This window comes from Phyllopteryx taeniolatus, chromosome 18 (assembly GCF_024500385.1).
Source record: "Phyllopteryx taeniolatus isolate TA_2022b chromosome 18, UOR_Ptae_1.2, whole genome shotgun sequence".
In the NCBI taxonomy this organism is placed as follows: domain Eukaryota; kingdom Metazoa; phylum Chordata; class Actinopteri; order Syngnathiformes; family Syngnathidae; genus Phyllopteryx; species Phyllopteryx taeniolatus.
This window is the reverse complement of record NC_084519.1, coordinates 3,922,833-3,941,822: the sequence shown is the minus strand read 5'-3', so window position 1 is coordinate 3,941,822 and position 18,990 is coordinate 3,922,833. Positions and strand designations below refer to the sequence as shown.

Genomic DNA, 18,990 nt, shown 5'->3' with positions numbered 1-18,990 from the left:
CCAGCGGCGGCACGGTGGCCGACTGGTTAGAGCATCAGCCTCACAGTTCTGAGGTGCGGGGTTCAATCCCCGTCCCCGCCTGTGTGGAGTTTGCATGTTCTCCCCGTGCCTGCGTGGGTTTTCTCCGGGCACTCCGGTTTCCTCCCACATCCCAAAAACATGCATGAATTGGAGACTCTAAATTGCCCGTAGGCATGACTGTGAGTGTGAATGGTTGTTTGTTCCTATGTGCCCTGCGATTGGCTGGCAACCATTTCAGGGTGTACCCCGCCTCCTGCCCGATGACAGCTGGGATAGGCTCCAGCATGCCCGCGACCCTAGTGAGGAGAAGCGGCTCAGAAAATGGATGGATGGATGGGCTTCCAGCTCATAAAACCCACGAAATCAGGAATTCAAAAAATTAGAAGACTGACGAAATCAGCCCAAATTTTGCAGGCCATAAATGTTTTAAACTGAGTGTCACAGACTAATCATGTACTAAACTCAAAGCACCTGCACAGGTTTCCCCAGGTGTCATTCAATTGCTTCAATTTGGTTAAATTGTCTCAATTGGGTTCAGTATGGTGAAGACTGCAGACTTGACAACTGGCCAGAAGACCATCATTGATACCCTCCATATGATGGGTAATAAACAAAAGATCATAGCTAAGGAGGCTAGCTGTTCACAGAGTGCTGTGTCCAAACATAGCAATGGAAGAACAAAATGTGGGAGGAGAAGATGCACCAGCGAAAGAGATGACCGTGGGCTTCAACGGACACTGGGGAACAATTTGGAAAAACAAAACTGTTAGTTATATTTTTATGCTGATTAAATGCAGACCTATGGGGGGCACAAGCCACTGTAGGCCGGTCCCAATCCCGTATAAATGCAGAAGGTTGCGTCAGGAGAGGCATCCGGCTTAACACGTTGCCAAACAAATATGAGCGTTCATCCAAAGAATTCCATACCGGATCGGTCGTGGCACGGGTTAACAACGTCCGCCACCGGCGCCGTCAACCTGCAGGGCGCCGGTGGAAATTCAGCTACTGTGGGTCGAAGAAGAAGAGGAGGTGGAAAGCACCCGCTATCCACCTCTTTGGCAGAAAGAGAAAAGGAAAGCAAAGAGCTGAGAACTGAATGTGGGGACTTTGAATGTTGGGACTATGACAGGAAAATCTCGGGAGTTGGTTTACATGATGATTAGGAGAAAGGTTGATATATTGTGTGTCCAGGAGAGCAGGTGGAAAGGCTGTAAGGCTAGAAGTTTAGGGGCAGTGTTTAAATTATTTCAGCATGGTGTAGATGGGAAGAGAAATGGAGTCGGGGTTATTTTAAAAGAAGAGTTGGCGTAGAATGTCTTGGAGGTGAAAAGAGTATCAGATTGAGTGATGAGGCTGAAACTTGAAATTGAGGGTCTTATGTATAATGTGATTAGTGGCTATGCCCCATAGGTAGGATGTGACCTAGAAGTGAAAGAGAAATTCTGGAAGGAGCTAGACGAAGTAGTTCTAAGCATCCCAGACAGAGAGAGAGTTGTGATTGGTGCAGATTGTAATGGACATGAAAATAGGGGTGATGAAAAAGTGATTGGTATGTACGGCATCCAGGAAAGGAACTTGGAGGGACAGATGGTGGTAGACTTTGCAAAAAGGATGCAAATGGCTGTAGTGAACACTTTTTTCCAGAAGAGGCAGAAACATAGGGTGACCTACAAAGTGGATTACATTTTGTGCAGACGATGTAATCTGAAGGAGGTTACTGACTGCAAAGTAGTGGTAGGGAAGAGTGTGGCTAGACAGCATAGGATAGTGGTGTGTAAGATGACTGACGGTGGGGAGGAAGAATAGGAAAACGGCCAAACAAGAGGCATATGATGACATGTATGCCAGGTTGGACACTAAAGAATGAGAAAAGGATCTATACAGGTTGGCCAGACAGAGGGAAAGAGATGGGAAGGATGTGCAGCAGGTTAGGGTGATTAAGAGATGGAAATATGTTGACTGGTGCCAGTAGTGTGCTAGATAGATGGAAAGAAGGAGTTGATGAATGAGGAAAATGAGAGTGAAGGGAGACTAGAAGAAGCAAGTGTGGTGGACCAGGAAGTGGCAAAGATTAGTAAAGGGGAAGTTAGAAAGGCATTAAAGAGGAGGAAAAATGGAAAGGCAGTTGGTCCTGATGACATTCCTGTGGAGGTATGGAAGCATCTAGGAGAGGTGGCTGTGGAGTTTTTGACCAACTTGTTAAATAAAATTCTAGCGCATGAGAAGATGCCTGAGGAATGGAGGAAAAGTGTGCTGGTGCCCATTTTTAAGAACAAGGGTGATGTGCAGAGCTGTGGGAACTATATAGGAATAAAGTTGATGAGCCACACAATGAAGTTATGAGAGAGTAGTGTAGGGTAGGCTCAGGACAGAAGTGAATATTTGCGAGCAACAGTATGGTTTCATGCCTAGAAAGAGTACCACAGATACATTATTTGCCTTGAGGATGTTGATGGAAAAGTACAGAGAAGGTCAGAAGGAGCTACATTGTGTCTTTGTAGATCTAGAGAAAGCCTATGACAAACTACAGAGAGAGTAACTGTGGTACTGCATGCGGAAGTCTAGAGTGGCAGAGAAGTATGTTAGAATAATACAGGACATGTACGAGGGCAGCAGAACAGTGGTGAGGTGTGCTGTAGGTGTGACAGACGAATTTAAGGTGGAGGTGGGACTGCATCACGGATCAGCCCCAAGCCCCTTCTTGTTTGCAGTGGTGATGGATAGGCTGACAGATGAGGTTAGACTGGAATCCCCGTGGACCATGATGTTTTCAGATGACATTGTGATCTGCAGTGAAAGCAGGGAGCAGGTGGGGGAACAGTTAGAAAGATGGAGGCATGCACTGGAGAGCAGAGGAATGAGAGGGGTGGTGGTCCTTTGTTCCACTTTCTTCTCCCTTTGTTAAAAAACTTGACGTGATAGAGGAAAACTGCAATCAGTTTTGGATTCCGCACCCAAAAATTCGTTAAAAACAGCTGTCAGACCTAACTCAACAAAAATTGTGTTCCCCAGTGATCAGAGTGCATTGAGGCGGGAGTCACAGCTTCAAAAACCACCACACTCAGACGCATTCGGGAGATGGGCTACAACTGTCGGGTCAAGCCACTTCTGAGCCTGAGCCAACGTAGGAAGCGTCTCAACTGGACCAAGGAGAAGAAGGATTGGACTATTGGCCAGTGGTCCATGGTCCTCTTTTCCGATGAAAGTAAAGTGTGCCTTTCATTTTGGGAATCAAGGTTCAAGGGTTTGGAGGAAGACTGGTGAAGAACAGAACCCAAGCTGCTTGAGGTCCAGTGTGAAATATCCACAGTCAGTCATGATTTGGGGTGCAATGTCCAATGCAGGTGTTGGTAAACTCTGCTTTATTAAATTCAAGGTCAGCGCAACAGTCTACCAGAATGTTTTAGAGGACTTCTTGATTCCTTCTGCTGAGGAATCATGAAGAATTCCAGCAGGATCTGGCCCTTGCCCATACCACCAGACGCACCAAAACCTGGTTTGATGCCCATGCCATCACAGTGCTTGACTGGCCAGCCAACTCGCTGGATCTACACCCCATTGAGAATCTATGAGGTATTATCAAGAGGAAAATCAGGGCCACCATGCCCAAAAACAAAGAAGAACTGACAGCAAGCATCAAGGAAATCTGGGGTTCCATAACTCCCAGGCGATGCCACAGTCTGATTGCCTCAATGCCACGGTGCATCGAGGCAGTGATTAAAGCAAAGGGATTCCCAACCAAGTATTGAAGATTAAGATATTGTTTTGAAAGTACCATATTTTGATTTATTTAAAGTGACCCTAATTTATTTCTTTTTTAAATGTTTCAAATTTCTAATACTAGAATGAAAGAGCACATTTATTTATTAAAAAAGAAAAACTGAAATATCACCTAGCCATAAGTATTCAGACCCTTTGCTGAGTATTTAGTAGAAGCCCCCTTTTGAGCTAATACAGCCATGGGTCTTTTTGGGAATGATGCAACAAGTTTTTCACACCTGGATTTGGGGATCCTCTGCCATTCCTCCTTGCAGATCCTCTCCAGTTCTGTCAGGTTGGATGGTGAACATTGGTGGACTGCCATTTTCAGGTCTCTCCATAGATGCTCAGTTGGGTTTAAGTCAGGGCTCTGGCTGGTCCATTCAAGAAGGCACTCCTTCGTTATTTTAGCTCTGTGCTTAGGGTCATTGTCTTGTTGGAAGGTGAACCTTCGGCCCAGTCTGAGGTCCTGAGCACTCTGGAGAAAGTTTTCGTCCAGGATATCCCTGTACTTGGCCGCATTCATCTTTCCTTCAATTGCAACCAGTCTCCCTGTCCCTGTAGCTGGAAAACACCCCCACAGCATGATGCTGCCACCACCATGCTTCACTGTTTGGACTGTATTAGACAGGTGATGAGCAGTGCCTGGTTTTCTCCACACATACCGCTTAGAATTAAGGCCAAAAAGTTTTATCTTGGTCTCATCAGACCAGAGAATCTTATTTCTCACAATCTTGGAGTCCATCAGGTGTTTTTTTTTTTTAGCAAACTCCATGCAGGCTTTCATGTGTCACGCACTGAGGAGAGGCTTCCGTCGGGCCACTCTGCCAGAAAACCCCGACTGGTGGAGGGCTGCAGTGATGGTTGACTTTCTAGAACTTTCTTCCATATCCCGACTGCCTCTGTGGAGCTCAGCCACAGTGACCTTTGGGTTCTTCTTTACCTCTCTCACCAAGGCTCTTCTCCCCCGATTGCTCAGTTTGGCCGGACAGCCAGCTCTAGGATGGGTTCTGGTCGTCCCAAACGTCTTCCATTTAAGGGTTATGGGGCCAGTGTGCTCTTAGGAACCTTAAGTGCAGCAGCAGAATTATTTTTGTATTTTTTGTAACCTTGGCCAGATCTGTGCCTTGCCACAATTCTGTCTCTGATCTCTTCAGGTAGTCCCTTTGACCTAATGATTCTTATATCGACAGGTGTGTGGCTTTCCTAATCAAGTCCAATCAGTATAATCAAACATAGTTGGACTCCAATGAAGGTGTAGAACCATCTCAAGGATGATCTGAAGAAAGGCACAGCACCCACGTTAAATATGCGTGTCACAGCAAGGGGTCTAAATAGTTATGGCTGTGTGAAATTTCAGTTTTTCTTTTTTAATAAATCTGCAAAAATTTCAACAATTCCGTTTTTTCCGTCAATATGGGGTGCTGTGTGTACATTACTGAGAAAATTATTTTTTACTTGAATGATTTGAGCAAACGGCTGCAATATAACAAAGAGTGAAACATTTAAGGGGGTTTGAAAACTTTCCATACCAACTGTATGTACAGTTGTGCTCATAAGTTTACATACCATGGGAGAATTTGTGAAATATTGTTTTTTTTAAATATGACTGACTTAACAACAACCATAATTAAATTATTTGTTTTGTTCAATGATGATGCTTCTCTGAAAAGCTTGACAGTTTGAATCCCATTAAAATTAAATTAAATGTGTTTCGCCTGGCCCGTCGTGTTTTCTTTAAATAATTGTATCTTACAAATTCTACCTGGGTAATCAAACATGAGCACAACTGTGTTTTCTCGTTTACTAAATAAAAGTAAGGCTGTGAATTTCAAAATAAAAGCAAGAAAATAAAGTATTACATCTTCAAATAAAGTGCTTAACTTCAGAATAATTCTTTGAAAAAAATACTTCGTTTTGATCATATGGGTATCAGCAAAATCATGCATTGTAAAAATGCATTATACATAGGTAGAAGGGTTTTCCACAATTTTGAGGTCAACTTTGGGGGTGCGCATTATACATGGGTGGACATTATTCTCGATAAATTACGGTACTTCTGTTTGACCCAGTTCTATATCCGCTTTGTCCATATTTGGCTAAGACCGCCCCCTTTTCTCCGATTTGTTGCCTCCGTGTAGGAGACCCACTTGTGAGAGCACGTGTTTATGTTGACAGCAGTGGCTCGGGCGTGGAGTGGTATGCAGAGACCTTTGCTTGTGATGTGGATAAACTCGAGAAATTTGAATGACCTGCTTTTAGGCCTCTCGGCAGAAAAACGTTTTGCTGTAGCTCAGGAATGTTTGGACGATTTTAATTCATATTTCACGTTTACTGAGGCACCATAGAGCCCAAATATTAGAAACAGTTGGTTTGGTAAAATACAGGACCTTTAAGTACTAAATGTGGAATTTCTCGTGAAGAAAATGAATCAAGTGAAACACATTTTTCTATAGAGAACTTGTGTTTGATATAAAAGAGCAAATGATGAACAACATTATATGGACAGATGAAGCAAAAATAGGGTTTTTTGGTGATGCACAAAAACAGTATGTTTGCGGACGGCGCAATGAAGCCTTTAAGGAAAAGAGCACCCTGCCAATAGTCAAGTATGGTGGAGGAGCCATAATGCTGTGGGGCTGCATTGTTGCTGCATCTAGTAGTGGAGGCCTTGACTGTGTCACAGGTATCATGAAATAAGAAAATAATCAAGAGATTTTAGAGCAAAATGACTTACCCAGTATAAAAAAAACTTAGTTTGAGGCAAAGATCACTAGAATTGGATGATGAAGCTTAAACATGTAACTTGATATAATCAAGATCAAATATTTTTTAAATTTACATTGTGTGGGTCATTTACTGTCCCTTCAAAATAGCTCAACACACAGCCATTAATGTCTAAAACACTGACAACAAAAGTGAGTATACACCAAAGTGAAAATGTCCATAATTGGGGCCAAAGTGTCAATATTTTGTGTGACCACCATTATTTTCTGGCACTGCCTTTAACCCTTTTGGGCATGGCGTTCACCAGAGCGTCACGTTGCCACTGCAATCCTCTTCAACTCCTTTGTGATGACATCACAGAGGTGGTGGATATTCGAGACCTTATGCTCCTCCACCTTTCGTTTGAGGATGTCGCACAGATAGATTACACAACTTCATGAAGACGAGAAATTCTAAACTTGTCCGTCAACAGATCGTGTTACTGTTTCACTTTCCTCCAGAAAGTGTGCCACCTGCCACACACTGCTATCTTTTTTAACACAGCCCCATCTGGTGCGTCACTGCTGCATTTGGCCCCAATGCAAGCAGACCTTAGCAGCAAAAAGTGAAAATTAATTCCTAATTCACAACTTTATCCGTTGCCAAAATGATTGGTTTCTTCAATAGCCCATGTGCTATCTTTTCAAAGTTTTGTCGAAATGACTGTATAGTTCTTTTGTAATCACACATAACAAACCTATAAACAGTTATCAAAAACTTTAATTCAGTCCGAAAAGTAACATTTCTATTCCATACCTACAACTGTTCACCAACTGTTATGGATTTTTTTGTAGCCACATGTTAGCAAGCCATGACTAAATGTTGCAGACTGGGTGGGAAAATAAAGTGTGAAGAACCGGTACCTCGTGAAAGTGACTGTGTTTCTGACCATTGAGCATTTATCTCAATTTACTTTCTATGATAAAAAAAAAAAAAAAACATCTACATTATCCGATCCAATACTGCAGCCTTGAGTTTTGGCCAACATCGGTTCGATCTGATTTCAGCAATAATATTACATTCTTTACTTATTTTGTAGTATGAAATTTTAGAAAAGGCTTGCTCAAGTGATATTACTCAGAGAACAAAAATCAGCCACAATAGGTATGAGAAATACTGACCCATTTTATTATTAACCAGTGGGTTACATAAAGTACCTGCTGTGCACGTCTTGACCTCTTAGGGGCAGTGTGGTGTACGCAATGAGATACACACGCAGTAACAAAGAAAGTAGAAGTCACTATCGAATATTGTTAATAAAACTCGTTTTTCAGAGTTTAAAGAATATATGCCTAAGAGTATTGTTATATTGCCTGTTTGTATGTTTATTCAGCGTTTATGTACCAATATTCATTATTTTGAGAGATATAAGTGACACTAGTTTGATGCTCATCTTCGTTAACTCGTCAATGGGGTTTTTCATTTGTTGTGTGTTAACTTTGAGCTAGCGATTTATTTTAAAAAAAATTTGTGTGAACAAAAACAAAGAAATCAATTCGGTGATGTATTTGAACAGTTAATAGATCTAATTATTTTGTTGTGTGTGTTTAGCTTTACAGTGAACATCAACTGGAGTGTCAGTAAGCGACTTTAGACAAACAACATTCACTCTTACTGCTTGCTACTATGGTAGCACCTTGGCAACTTGTTGTTGTGATCACGTGGGCTCTGCATGCCGTCCGGGTGCTACTGGATAAAAGTGCTAGAGGGGATCATATAATGGACTGCTTGTATAAGAGTGGTAAAATCTGAGAATTTCGATCCAGTCCGATCCAATGCTTGTTTTTTTGCTGACATCGGACCAATTGGCAATCTCAAAGACTGGATCGCGACACCCCTAGAAAGTATAATGAACATAATAAAAGCGTCTGGTGGCATGACATTAGTGTTTTTACTGTGTGAATTTTGTGGTGTGTGAGCTTCATTGTTACCCATGTAATGTATGTGTATAAATAATGTTGGATCTAAATTAAGTTCATTTTCTTTGGTACTAATGTTTTCAATCTCTTCTAACCCCCCCCCCCCCCCCCCCCCCCCCTCTCAGGAATATGCCAAAGGTTAGTATTAAATCAAAATGTCACATCCCCTTTTGTTTACAAAACATTAAGTAGTTTTAGAAATGTTAACCCCTTCGATGTCGGCCTGTTTTTCATCAGGTTTTTGCCTATGATCACTGTTTCTGGTCCATGGATGAATCCCAGAAAGACAAGTTTGCAGGTTTGCCTTTTGTCAAACTCTGTTCTGTTTTTAGCTTGTATGCCTGGTGACTCATTTCTTATACTTATCTCATCACAGAATGTTGGCTGAGCTCTGAACTATTTATGGAGTGAGGCAAAGAAATGGGCTGTTTTACTGCTAGGATGTAGTCACACGTTAACTGCAAAAAAAAAAAAGGGTAGAAAATGTCTATTCTGAGCCATCTTTATATAATCAGATAACAAATAATAACTCAGCCACATTCTTCGGGGAAAAAACAATTGAAAAACAATCTTTGTTGTGCGTGACCTCCTTGTTGTCTTTGAAATTAACTTGAAAATGCAGTTTGTATTATGCAGCAGACAAGTTGCAGGAGTTTTCCATGTTATTTGTTTTCTTATGTGCGTACAGGTCAAGAAGTGGTATTCCAGTCCCTTGGGGAGAGTTTGCTAGACAATGCCTTCATGGGTTACAATGCCTGCATCTTTGCTTACGGGCAAACAGGTTAGTACTGTATAACCCCATGAGCAAATGTTATGATTCATATTATTTTTGTTCTTATGAAATTAGATGAGGAACATGCAATCAAAGCTAAGTTAATACATTTCCTTAAAATGTAAAAGAGTATGTAATTGTACTAAATTTTACGTTGACTAAACCATGTAAAGTTAAGCAAACCGAAGACAGGGGTATCTATTATAATTGAGTGAGGGACAATTATTGTGTTGGCAATGGCTTTACTTGAGTGTAATCTATCTCCTGCAGGTTATTTTTACAGTACTTCTGGCCTTTAATGTGTGGTGTGGAAAGTGTGCAGTCTCACTGGACCAGTTGTCCCTCCCCTTACCCCTGCTGGCTAACACTCATAGGGTCTGATTTACTCAGATCCCAAATAGCGGGTGCTAAATTGTGTGTTCGGTGTTGTAACCGAATGCGCACTGTTGGCAACAGGCACACTAGTGGTTGAGACCGCTGTGTTTAAGAGGGTTTTGTGCTTTAGGTAGCGCTGGTTGGTGTCACCATGGAACATTTGGGAGAGCATCACATGCACAAAATTAAGTTTGACGTGATGCAATTGGAAGTGTTTGTGGAACAGGCAAACAAAGATATTTTTGAATTTCCAGAAAATAAATTGATCGGTCCAATAATTTTGGGAAGGCCAGAAACCAAGTAAAAGTCATGTTTTGTTTAATTCAACTTGTCCAGAGTGTTTGGCAATTACATCTGTGTCCCCATCCTGTTTAACGTTACGTTTTAAACTTGGGACAGCCCAGCACACCCGGAAAACTGTTCTGGGAGACGCCAGTGTGTTGAAGTGACCCAGGCGATTTTTGTCATCGGTGATGAGGCATAACTCCTTCTTGTGGCTGAAACCAATCAGCCCTGAGATCATTCAGAAACTCCAAAATTGCATTGCTGAATAGTCGTATTGTTGCGATAGTTTCTGTGTCTAGGATTTCAAAAATGCTTACAGCAGTAAAGTTCTCCCTGCTGCCGGTATTGAAAGTTGCAAAATCACAATACGTCTCAGGTTTGATAAATCACATTGCACGTGCTAAATTACTCTGTTTGCATATACTCCTCAGGGCTCTACACTAACTTTTTCAGGTCAAATCAATTTAAAAAAACTAACCAAAAAACCAAAGGCTTTACTTTCATTTGATCATTAGTTCAGTTTTTATAGTGAGGGATCCTTACCCTCTTCTCTGAGGAAAACCACTTAATTTTGAGCAATACCACAACCATATGATTGATATACATTTAAAAATGATTGAATCAGTGTACCACCTCAATAAAAATATTATGATTATTCACACTATTTTGCAAATTATTTACCCATTTAAAACCATGGTCCCAAACAGAACATGGATAACTCATTACTACTGCAATAGTTGCACTTAATTTTAATGACAATGAAGATAGATAGATAGATGGATAGTGGGGTTATTTTTGCTAGGTTTATAACAGTTTTTAAAAGCTTTGTACAATACTCTGTGTAATAATGAGTGAAATGAAAACGACAGACAAATTCAGTAGGCAATCTTTGCAGTGTTTCTACCCCCATGCTTCACAGTAGGTATGGTGTTCTTTGAATGCAACTCAGCATTCTTTCTCCTCCAAACACAACGAGTTGAGTTTTTACCAAAGTTCTATTTTGGTTTCTTCTGACCATATGACATTCTCCCAATCCTCTTCTGGATCATCCAAACAAACTTCAGACGGGCCTAGACATGTACTGTCTTAAGCACGGGGACTGGTCTGGTGCTGCAGGATTTGGTTCCTGGCGGCGTAGTGTGTTACTGATGGTAGCCTTTGTTACTTTGGTCCCAGCTCGCTGCAGGTCATTCACTAGGTCCCCCCCGTGTGGTTCTGGGATTTTTGCTCACCGTTCTTGTGATCATTTTGACCCCACGGGATGAGATCTTGCATGGAGCCCCAGATTGGGGGAGATTATCAGTGGTTTTGTATGTCTTCCATTTTCTAATAATTGCTCCCACAGTTGATTTCTTCACACCAAGCTGCTTACCTATTGCAGATTTAGTCTTCCCAGCCTGGTAAAGGTCTACAATTTGGTTTCTGCTATCGTTTGACAGCTCTATGGTCTATGATCTTGGTCATCGTGGAGTTTAGAGTGTGACTCTTTTATACCGATAACGAGTTCAAACAGGTTCCATTAATACAGGTAACGAGTGGAGGACAGAGGAGCCTCTTAATGAAGAAGTGACAGGTCTGTGAGAGCCAGAAATCTTGCTTGTTGTAGGTGACCAAATACTTATTTTCCACCACAATTTGTTAATAAATTGTTTAAAAATCAGACAATGTGATTATCTGGAATGTTTTTTATTTTTCTCATTTTTGTCTCACATAGGTGAGTTATACCTATTTAATACCTATACCTATATAATTACTGGCCTCTCTCATCTTTTTAAGTGGGAGTACTTGTACAGTGGGGCAAAAAAGTATTCAGTCAGTCACCAATTGTGCATCACTTCATGATATGACACACCATTGTTGTAACTCTCTTGACTTTGTGACCTATTTATTGAGCATTCACACTAGCCAACCATTACAGGTGGTAGGTGTCAAGCATGCTTGAGCAGAGTACAGATTGCGTAAGTGCTGAGCCATGTAACTAATCACAGTTAGTATGTATGCATTTGTGAGTGTTTCTATGTACAATGGGTTTGGAAAGTATTCAGACCCCCTTAAATTTTTCACTCTTTGTTATATTGCAGCCATTTGCTAAAGTAAAAATGACAGTTTTGCAGATTTATTAAAAAAGAAAAACTGAAATATCACACAGTATTCAGACCCTTTGCTCAGTACTTAGTAGAAGTACTGATTGCTCAGTTTGGCTGGACCGCTCAGTTTTGGCTGGATGGCCAGCTCTCGGAAGGGTTCCCAAACGTCTTCCATTTAAGGATTATCGAGGCCACTGTGCTCTTAGGAACCTTAAATGCAGCCGAAATAATTTTTGTAGCCTTGGCCAGATCTGTGCCTTGCACAATTCTGTCTCTGAGCTCTTCAGGCAGTTCCTTTGACCTCATGATTCTCATTTGCTCTGACATGCATTGTGAGCTGTAAGGTTTTATATAGACAGGTGTAAGGGACATGCTCCCCCCTGATGGCACCACCCCCACACTCTAGACCAAACGGCATCCCTGTCTCCACTCCCCCGCCGAGGGATACGACTACGGGGATGCCAGATTTCACTTCACACACAGACGCTAAGTGAATTACAAGCCTAAGCATCAAAGCAGTACACAGACATCTGGTTTTGAATGCGGATGCTAAGTGAATTACAAGCCCACGGAGCATCAAAGCTATGACAAAAACAACTGGTTTCGCACCAGAACGCTAAATGAATTAACTTCCACCACCAGCCAGCCTGGAGAGCCTCAACAACAAAGACTTCGCCTTCCTGCTGCGTGCCGTAACACCTGTACATCTGGGCTGGGACAATGGAAGATACAACATCGACCCCCACAGGTGGCGGAAATCCACTGCAAACCCGGAATAACTGATCACAGTCTTCACTGGACTTGAATGCAATATAATATTTTAAGAACCTTACATGAATTCCACTAGTGATTGTATTTCTGCAAATTTGAATGTCTGTCAAATCTGTTTGTCAACTGAACCGGATGAAATGTTTCACCCCACAACACGAATGCCACATTGCAAATATTAGTTTTCCCAATAATCACATACACTTGAAACATTTGTTGTGTGTGACAAGGCTAAGAGGAACAATGGTCTCGTTATCTTAAATCCAATAATTCATATTTTATTCCACTGGTTTTAAACCACAAATTATACTAAGATAAGAAGCTCTAAGCTCTAAGAAGCTCATGCTCTCTCGCACGCTCTCTCGCTCTCTCGATGTTCCACCTGCCGAAGGTCTGGCCCAGCCCGGGGAGCCCCCGAAGCTCTCACCACGAGGTGGCAAAGGCTGGGAGACACCAAACTTCCTGGCCGCCCTGCCAAGCGTGCACCGCAGGGAACACCTGCAAACTACCCAAAGCTACCCTTTTGGGTGTGGGGCAGTTCACGGATGAGGCTGCGTTGGGAAGTAATTGCGGTGCGAGTTTTTCCTCAATGCGTGGACTGAAGCTGTACATCAAGCAAGAATGGGAAATAATTCCACCTACAAAGCTTCAACAATTAGTGTCCTCAGTTCCCAAACGTTTATTGAATGTTGTTAAAAGAAAAGGTGATGTAACACAGTGGTAAACATGACCCTGCCCCAGCTTTTTTGGAACGTGTTGCAGCCATAAAATTCCAAGTTAATGATTATTTGCTAAAAACAATAAAGTTTAGCAGTTTGAACATTAAATATCTTGTCTTTGTAGTGTATTCAATTAAATATAGGTTGAACATGATTTGCAAATCATTGTATTCTGTTTTTATTTATGTTTAACACAACGTCCCAACTTCATTGGAATTGGGGTTGTACATTTTATTCAACTAATATATGCTACACAGTTGTGTGGCTTCCCTAATCAAGTCCAATCGGTATAATCAAACACAGCTGAACTCCAATGAAGGTGTAGAACCATCTCAAGGATGATCAGAAGAAATGGACAGCACCCGAGTTAAATATGAGTGTCACAGCAAGGAGTCTGAGTACTTATGGCTGTGTGATATTTCAGTTTTTCTTTTTTAATAAATCTGCAAAAATGTCACCATTATGTTTATTTTCTGTCAATATGGGGTGTGTACAACGAGGGGGAAAAAAATTACTTCAGCAAATGGCTGCAATATAACAAAGAGTGAAAATTTTAAGGGGGTCTGAATACTTTCCGTACCCACTGTATGTGTGTGTGGGTGTGTGTGTCTGCGTGGTAGTAGGAAGGGCGGATCTTTTCCCATGTGCTGTATTGCTTTGATTTCCTTTATTTTTTGTGAAGCACTTTGTGTGTGTTGCATTTTTATGTAGGAGGTGCTATACAAATAGTTTGATTTGATTTAATCTAACACTTGTTCAGTGGACACACAGAAGTAGCAATTCCTGCTTCTATCTTTATCTGAGAGACGAAAAATGAAATTCCTTTCTCTAGCTCCACCACTTTGCTGTTTTCATACAGTGCATGTTTTCATACATATCAAATGCATGGCTAGAACTGCTGTAAAAATTGCCTGCAGATATTACTTCAGAGGCAACTATAGTGTATAGTGTTTAGTAAATTTCACAAACCAGTATAAAATGGCGAAAATACAAGACAGAATACAGAACCTTTCTTTGATTGTTGGAGTGTCTTACACTCCAAATGTGGTCTGTCTGTGACACTGTAACTGTGCATGTTCAGGCTCTGGGAAATCTTACACCATGATGGGCTCAGCAGAGCACCCTGGTCTGATCCCTCGCCTCTGCAGCTCCCTGTTCTCCAGGACCATGCAGGAGGCTCGAGAGGGAGAGAGCTTCACTGTGGAAGTATCCTACATGGAGATTTACAATGAGAAGGTCCGAGACCTGCTGGACCCTAAAGGGTGAGGAAAACCAACGACTCGTGTACAGCACATCTCCTGTAAAGAGCTGTGTTTAATGATCAAAACACCAATCTTTTCATAAAGACAGATAATTGAATATTATATACAGTATGACCTACAGTCTGTTTCCCAAAAATATCAGTGTGCATGTGTAAAATGGGTTAACGAGAGGCATTATCATCTGCCACATCCATTATGACTGACCCATAACATACCGCAACAACGGGTCATCCATCTCAAGGCGGCATCTATTCTATGTACAGTGGAGCCTCGATTTAACAGACTAATAGGGGGAGGGGGTTGTCCGCTAAATCAGATTTGCCGTTAAAGGGGCTCTGAGCAGGTATCTGTGTTTTGTTTCTAAATACCATATTTTTTGGACTATAAGGCGCACCGGCTTATAAAGTGCACTATCAATGAACAGGTCTATTTTCATACATAAGGCGCACCGGCTTATAAAGCGCACTATCAATGAACAGGTCTATTTTCATATATAAAGCGCACTGGATTATAAGGCGAATTAAGTGAAACAAAACAGAAAAGTCACTTACACACACACACCATATTATGTTGAAGCACAGTATTACTCCGCGAGGCACCTCACTACGGTAGCCATAATGCTCCGACAATCCGGCGTCATAGTTTATCAAAGTCAGACTAAAACATTTTGACAGATTTTTAAACGCCGTGTACCACATAAAATTGGTTTGAGGTCAGTAAGCACAACCAGAGTTCATACGTAAAGCGCACCGGATTAAAAGGTGCACTGTCGGTTTTTGAGAAAATTTGAGGATTTTAAGTGTGCTTTATAGTCCGAAAAATACGATACATTAAATATGTTTGCAGATAAGTGCTGAAAACATATGCAGACTAATAACAATATAGTGCTGAATTGTTGACGTATAGGTTAAGCATTTTTTTTTCACTGTTTGAATTTTCCTGATTTTGTGGGCGGGGCTAAAACACAGTCCTGTGACATCACAGAGCTGGGCGTATATTTTCTAGCGCGAGTTCCCTCCCCCACTATACTAGTACAAAGTGACATTTCATTTGGCTATCTGCTCAGTTGTGAGTTAGATTTGCTTAGCTTCCATAACAAGGCCCATTTACCATTCCAGCGTACATTTACAAAGCGAACGATGGCTACACCGCGAAAATGCGTCATCACTGGATGGCTCAATTTTACAGAACAGCTCGGTGACTTTATTTAAGCTCCCAAAAAATGAGGAAATAAAAAAGCGATGGATTGACTTTTTAAAGACACGCAGATGGCGAGCTGAACATCAACACTACCAGCCAACTCTACAGTGCTCATTTTACGACGGATAGTTTTGTAAACTTTCACGAGAGAAAAAATGGCTTCGTGGGTAACTTGATACTAGTGAATTGGTCAGTCTAACTACCCGGTCTTCCTCCTAACGTCCCGGTGTTGTCAGGTGCCGTGTTGGGCTGTGACATTATGTCACCAACAATGAGGGTAAGTTGACTTGTGTGCTTTTTTAAATTTTTTTATTAGGCTTTACACAATCAGGATTTTTGGGGCCGATCACCAATCAGCGAGTTTAAAAAAAAAAAACGATAACCGATAACCAATCTGATCACAAGATGGAGGAATGTGTCTATTTAAATGACTTGTTCATTTACTGTATATACTTGTGTACTGTATACTGAGTATTCTTGTCCAGTCAGGTCATGTATTCTAATCAGTCAGGTCAAACCAACATTATAACATGACAGAAATAGTGGGTGCTAACTTACTGTAATTGAATTACTTTATTGTAATTGAATTACTTCACGCATATCGAAACTTGCTGTGCGCATGATTCGACACAACGCCGGCATGTTTATGGACAACCGTTAGTGCTAGCACTAGCTTGCTCGTCTACGTAATGTTTTTTTTTTTTTTGGCTGCTTACGAGCTGTATCGTATTAAAAGTATGTGAACACACCTAAAGCAATCCATAGATAAAAGTAATCTCCCGAGCACCAGTGACCACCACGACACGTTCTTATAATACACGCGTCGCGATGTTGTCGCCATGGTAACGAGTGTATCCGGTCGCATTTGAGTTGACAAGATGAAAGCCCCCTGATCATAAAAGACGGGATACGAAGATTTTATTATAGTAGTCTGACATAGCGTAATCGTGAAAGACCAAATTTGTCTTATAGTCTGATACAGGCATTACGTGTTGTCTGTCCCACACCGCCAACGTTTAAAAAAAAAAAAAAAAAAAAAAAAAAAACCTTCTTGGCTGTTGGATATTTACAGCAGTACGTCAAAAGACATGCGGCAAGGGTAAAAATAAACTAGCTTTTGGATTCTAATATACTGTACACGATGGCGACGCGGAATAAATGTCTTTTGCGGTCATTGATTGGATCAGCGAATTATGACATTAAAGCCGATCAGCATAAATTGATAATTATCGTCCGATACCGATCAAGCCGATCAGATCGTTGTAAAGTCTTTTTATGATTATAGTCCACAATAACCATTCAATTTTGAAGTTGAGCCTCATAACGTGATTTTACATTGTATAAGCTATCACCCCCTCGGTGTGTTTGATTCCTTTTGGTGCATCCATTCGACATGCAGACAGAGTCTGAGAGCTGAGAGGTGGCCCTTATTGTTCAAGTTTTGAATTCTGATTTTATTACTTTGTGATTTATTTATTTATTTATTTATTATTTTTTTAATTCATTCAAATTTGGCAGGCTTGTTAACATTACTCTTCCCTGTGGTGGGTCGAATTTAGATGCCATTTTTTTGGGTCTTCTTTGTGCCACTTTAAATTAAATGGACTTTTTTTCGTGGCCTAAAAACACCAGTACACTATGACATTTTAGTTTTGTACTTTTTTTTTTTGTTGGCTAAAAACATCCAGTACAGTACAAAGTTATTGTAAATATGAAAAGGTTTACAATGTGTGAAAATGTTTTGTTTATCCAAACTTAACCTCACTGGTGTATGAAAGGGGTGATTTTAAGTTCCAACTAGTTTCTGTCTGTTAAATCTGAAGTCTGTTAAATTTGGGTCTGTTAAATTTAGGTTCCACTATATATGATTTCTGTGGTAAGGAAAACGAAGGAGTGAGCAGAAAGGAGCATCTTTAATGATACTAAACTGTATGTTTGTAGAAGCCGACAAGCGCTGAGGGTGAGGGAGCACAACGTTTTGGGGCCTTATGTTGATGGGCTGTCTCGTCTGGCTGTTGCTAGCTACAAGGTACAGCAGCAGTTAATACTTGGATGCTTACATATCTGGTTTTCTTTTAAATCATTAGACTCCCATGGGAAGAACGATGTTTCTCTCAAGACATACTAAAAAGTCAATTGTTTCTCTCGATTCTGGCAGGATATAGAGTCTCTGATGTCAGAGGGAAATAAATCTCGGACAGTGGCCGCCACAAACATGAATGAAGAGAGCAGCCGATCTCATGCTGTGTTTAACATCATCTTAACTCACACTCTTATGGACCTGCAGTCAGGAGTAAGACACACACACACACAACAAAAGCCAACAAGTTAGCTTGTCAGCACTTACTCCATTTCAATTTGACCATGAATATAGAGATGCCCGTTTCTGATTATTCAGTATTTTACATAAGCTTGATTTTCTTACTCAAATGTTTGGATAGCCAGGGGTATTTTAACAGTATTCTGTAACTGTTTTGTTTCCCTGTACTGTTGTGTGTTTACTTCAGACAAGCGGAGAGAAGGTGAGCAAGCTTAGTCTGGTGGACCTGGCAGGAAGTGAGCGTGCAGCCAAGACCGGGGCAGCTGGTGAAAGACTGAAAGAAGGCAGCAACATCAACAAGTGAGAGAACGAAATACTACCGCTACGTATAATCATATCGTAAATGGGATGGGATTATGTCATATCAGTTTTCTTTACAATTAAAACTTTCTCACGTTGTGAAGTTTATTTACGCAATATTTTTTTTTAATTAGATTTCTCCCTCCCTCCCCTCTATCTGCCTGCCTCCAGGTCTCTCAGCACATTGGGTTTGGTTATCTCGGCTTTGGCAGACCAGGGTGCAGGGAAGAACAGGAGCAAGTTTGTTCCCTACAGGGACTCGGTGCTCACCTGGCTGCTCAAGGTATCAAGAGAAAAATTACAGAAAAGGAAGATTGTACTCTCTTCTGTACTGTTTTGCCCTGTTTGCATGTTCAATTTTAATTTTTTTTGCGAATTTCCATTCCTTCTGCTCTGTTTGAAAACTGAGTTTTGTGCAGTCTGAGTTCTTAGTGTTA

General features: G+C 41.1%; 1 protein-coding gene across 6 annotated transcripts in view; it reads left to right on the top strand.

Moving 5' to 3' along the window:
- The window catches only part of LOC133468574 (kinesin-like protein KIF13B), a 59,969-nt gene that overhangs the window by 9,461 nt on the left and 31,518 nt on the right, over window positions 1-18,990 (top strand). For all 6 annotated transcript variants that reach the window (XR_009785526.1, XR_009785525.1, XM_061754647.1 and 3 more), the window contains exons 4-11: window positions 8,591-8,603; window positions 8,703-8,763; window positions 9,154-9,246; window positions 14,553-14,733; window positions 17,875-17,962; window positions 18,092-18,226; window positions 18,441-18,553; window positions 18,725-18,836. Coding sequence is in view for 4 of the 6 variants with exons in the window: in XM_061754647.1 (XP_061610631.1) it covers window positions 8,591-8,603; window positions 8,703-8,763; window positions 9,154-9,246; window positions 14,553-14,733; window positions 17,875-17,962; window positions 18,092-18,226; window positions 18,441-18,553; window positions 18,725-18,836 (796 nt within the window). In the remaining 2 variants the exon portion in view is untranslated. The remainder of the gene's footprint in view (window positions 1-8,590; window positions 8,604-8,702; window positions 8,764-9,153; window positions 9,247-14,552; window positions 14,734-17,874; window positions 17,963-18,091; window positions 18,227-18,440; window positions 18,554-18,724; window positions 18,837-18,990) is intronic.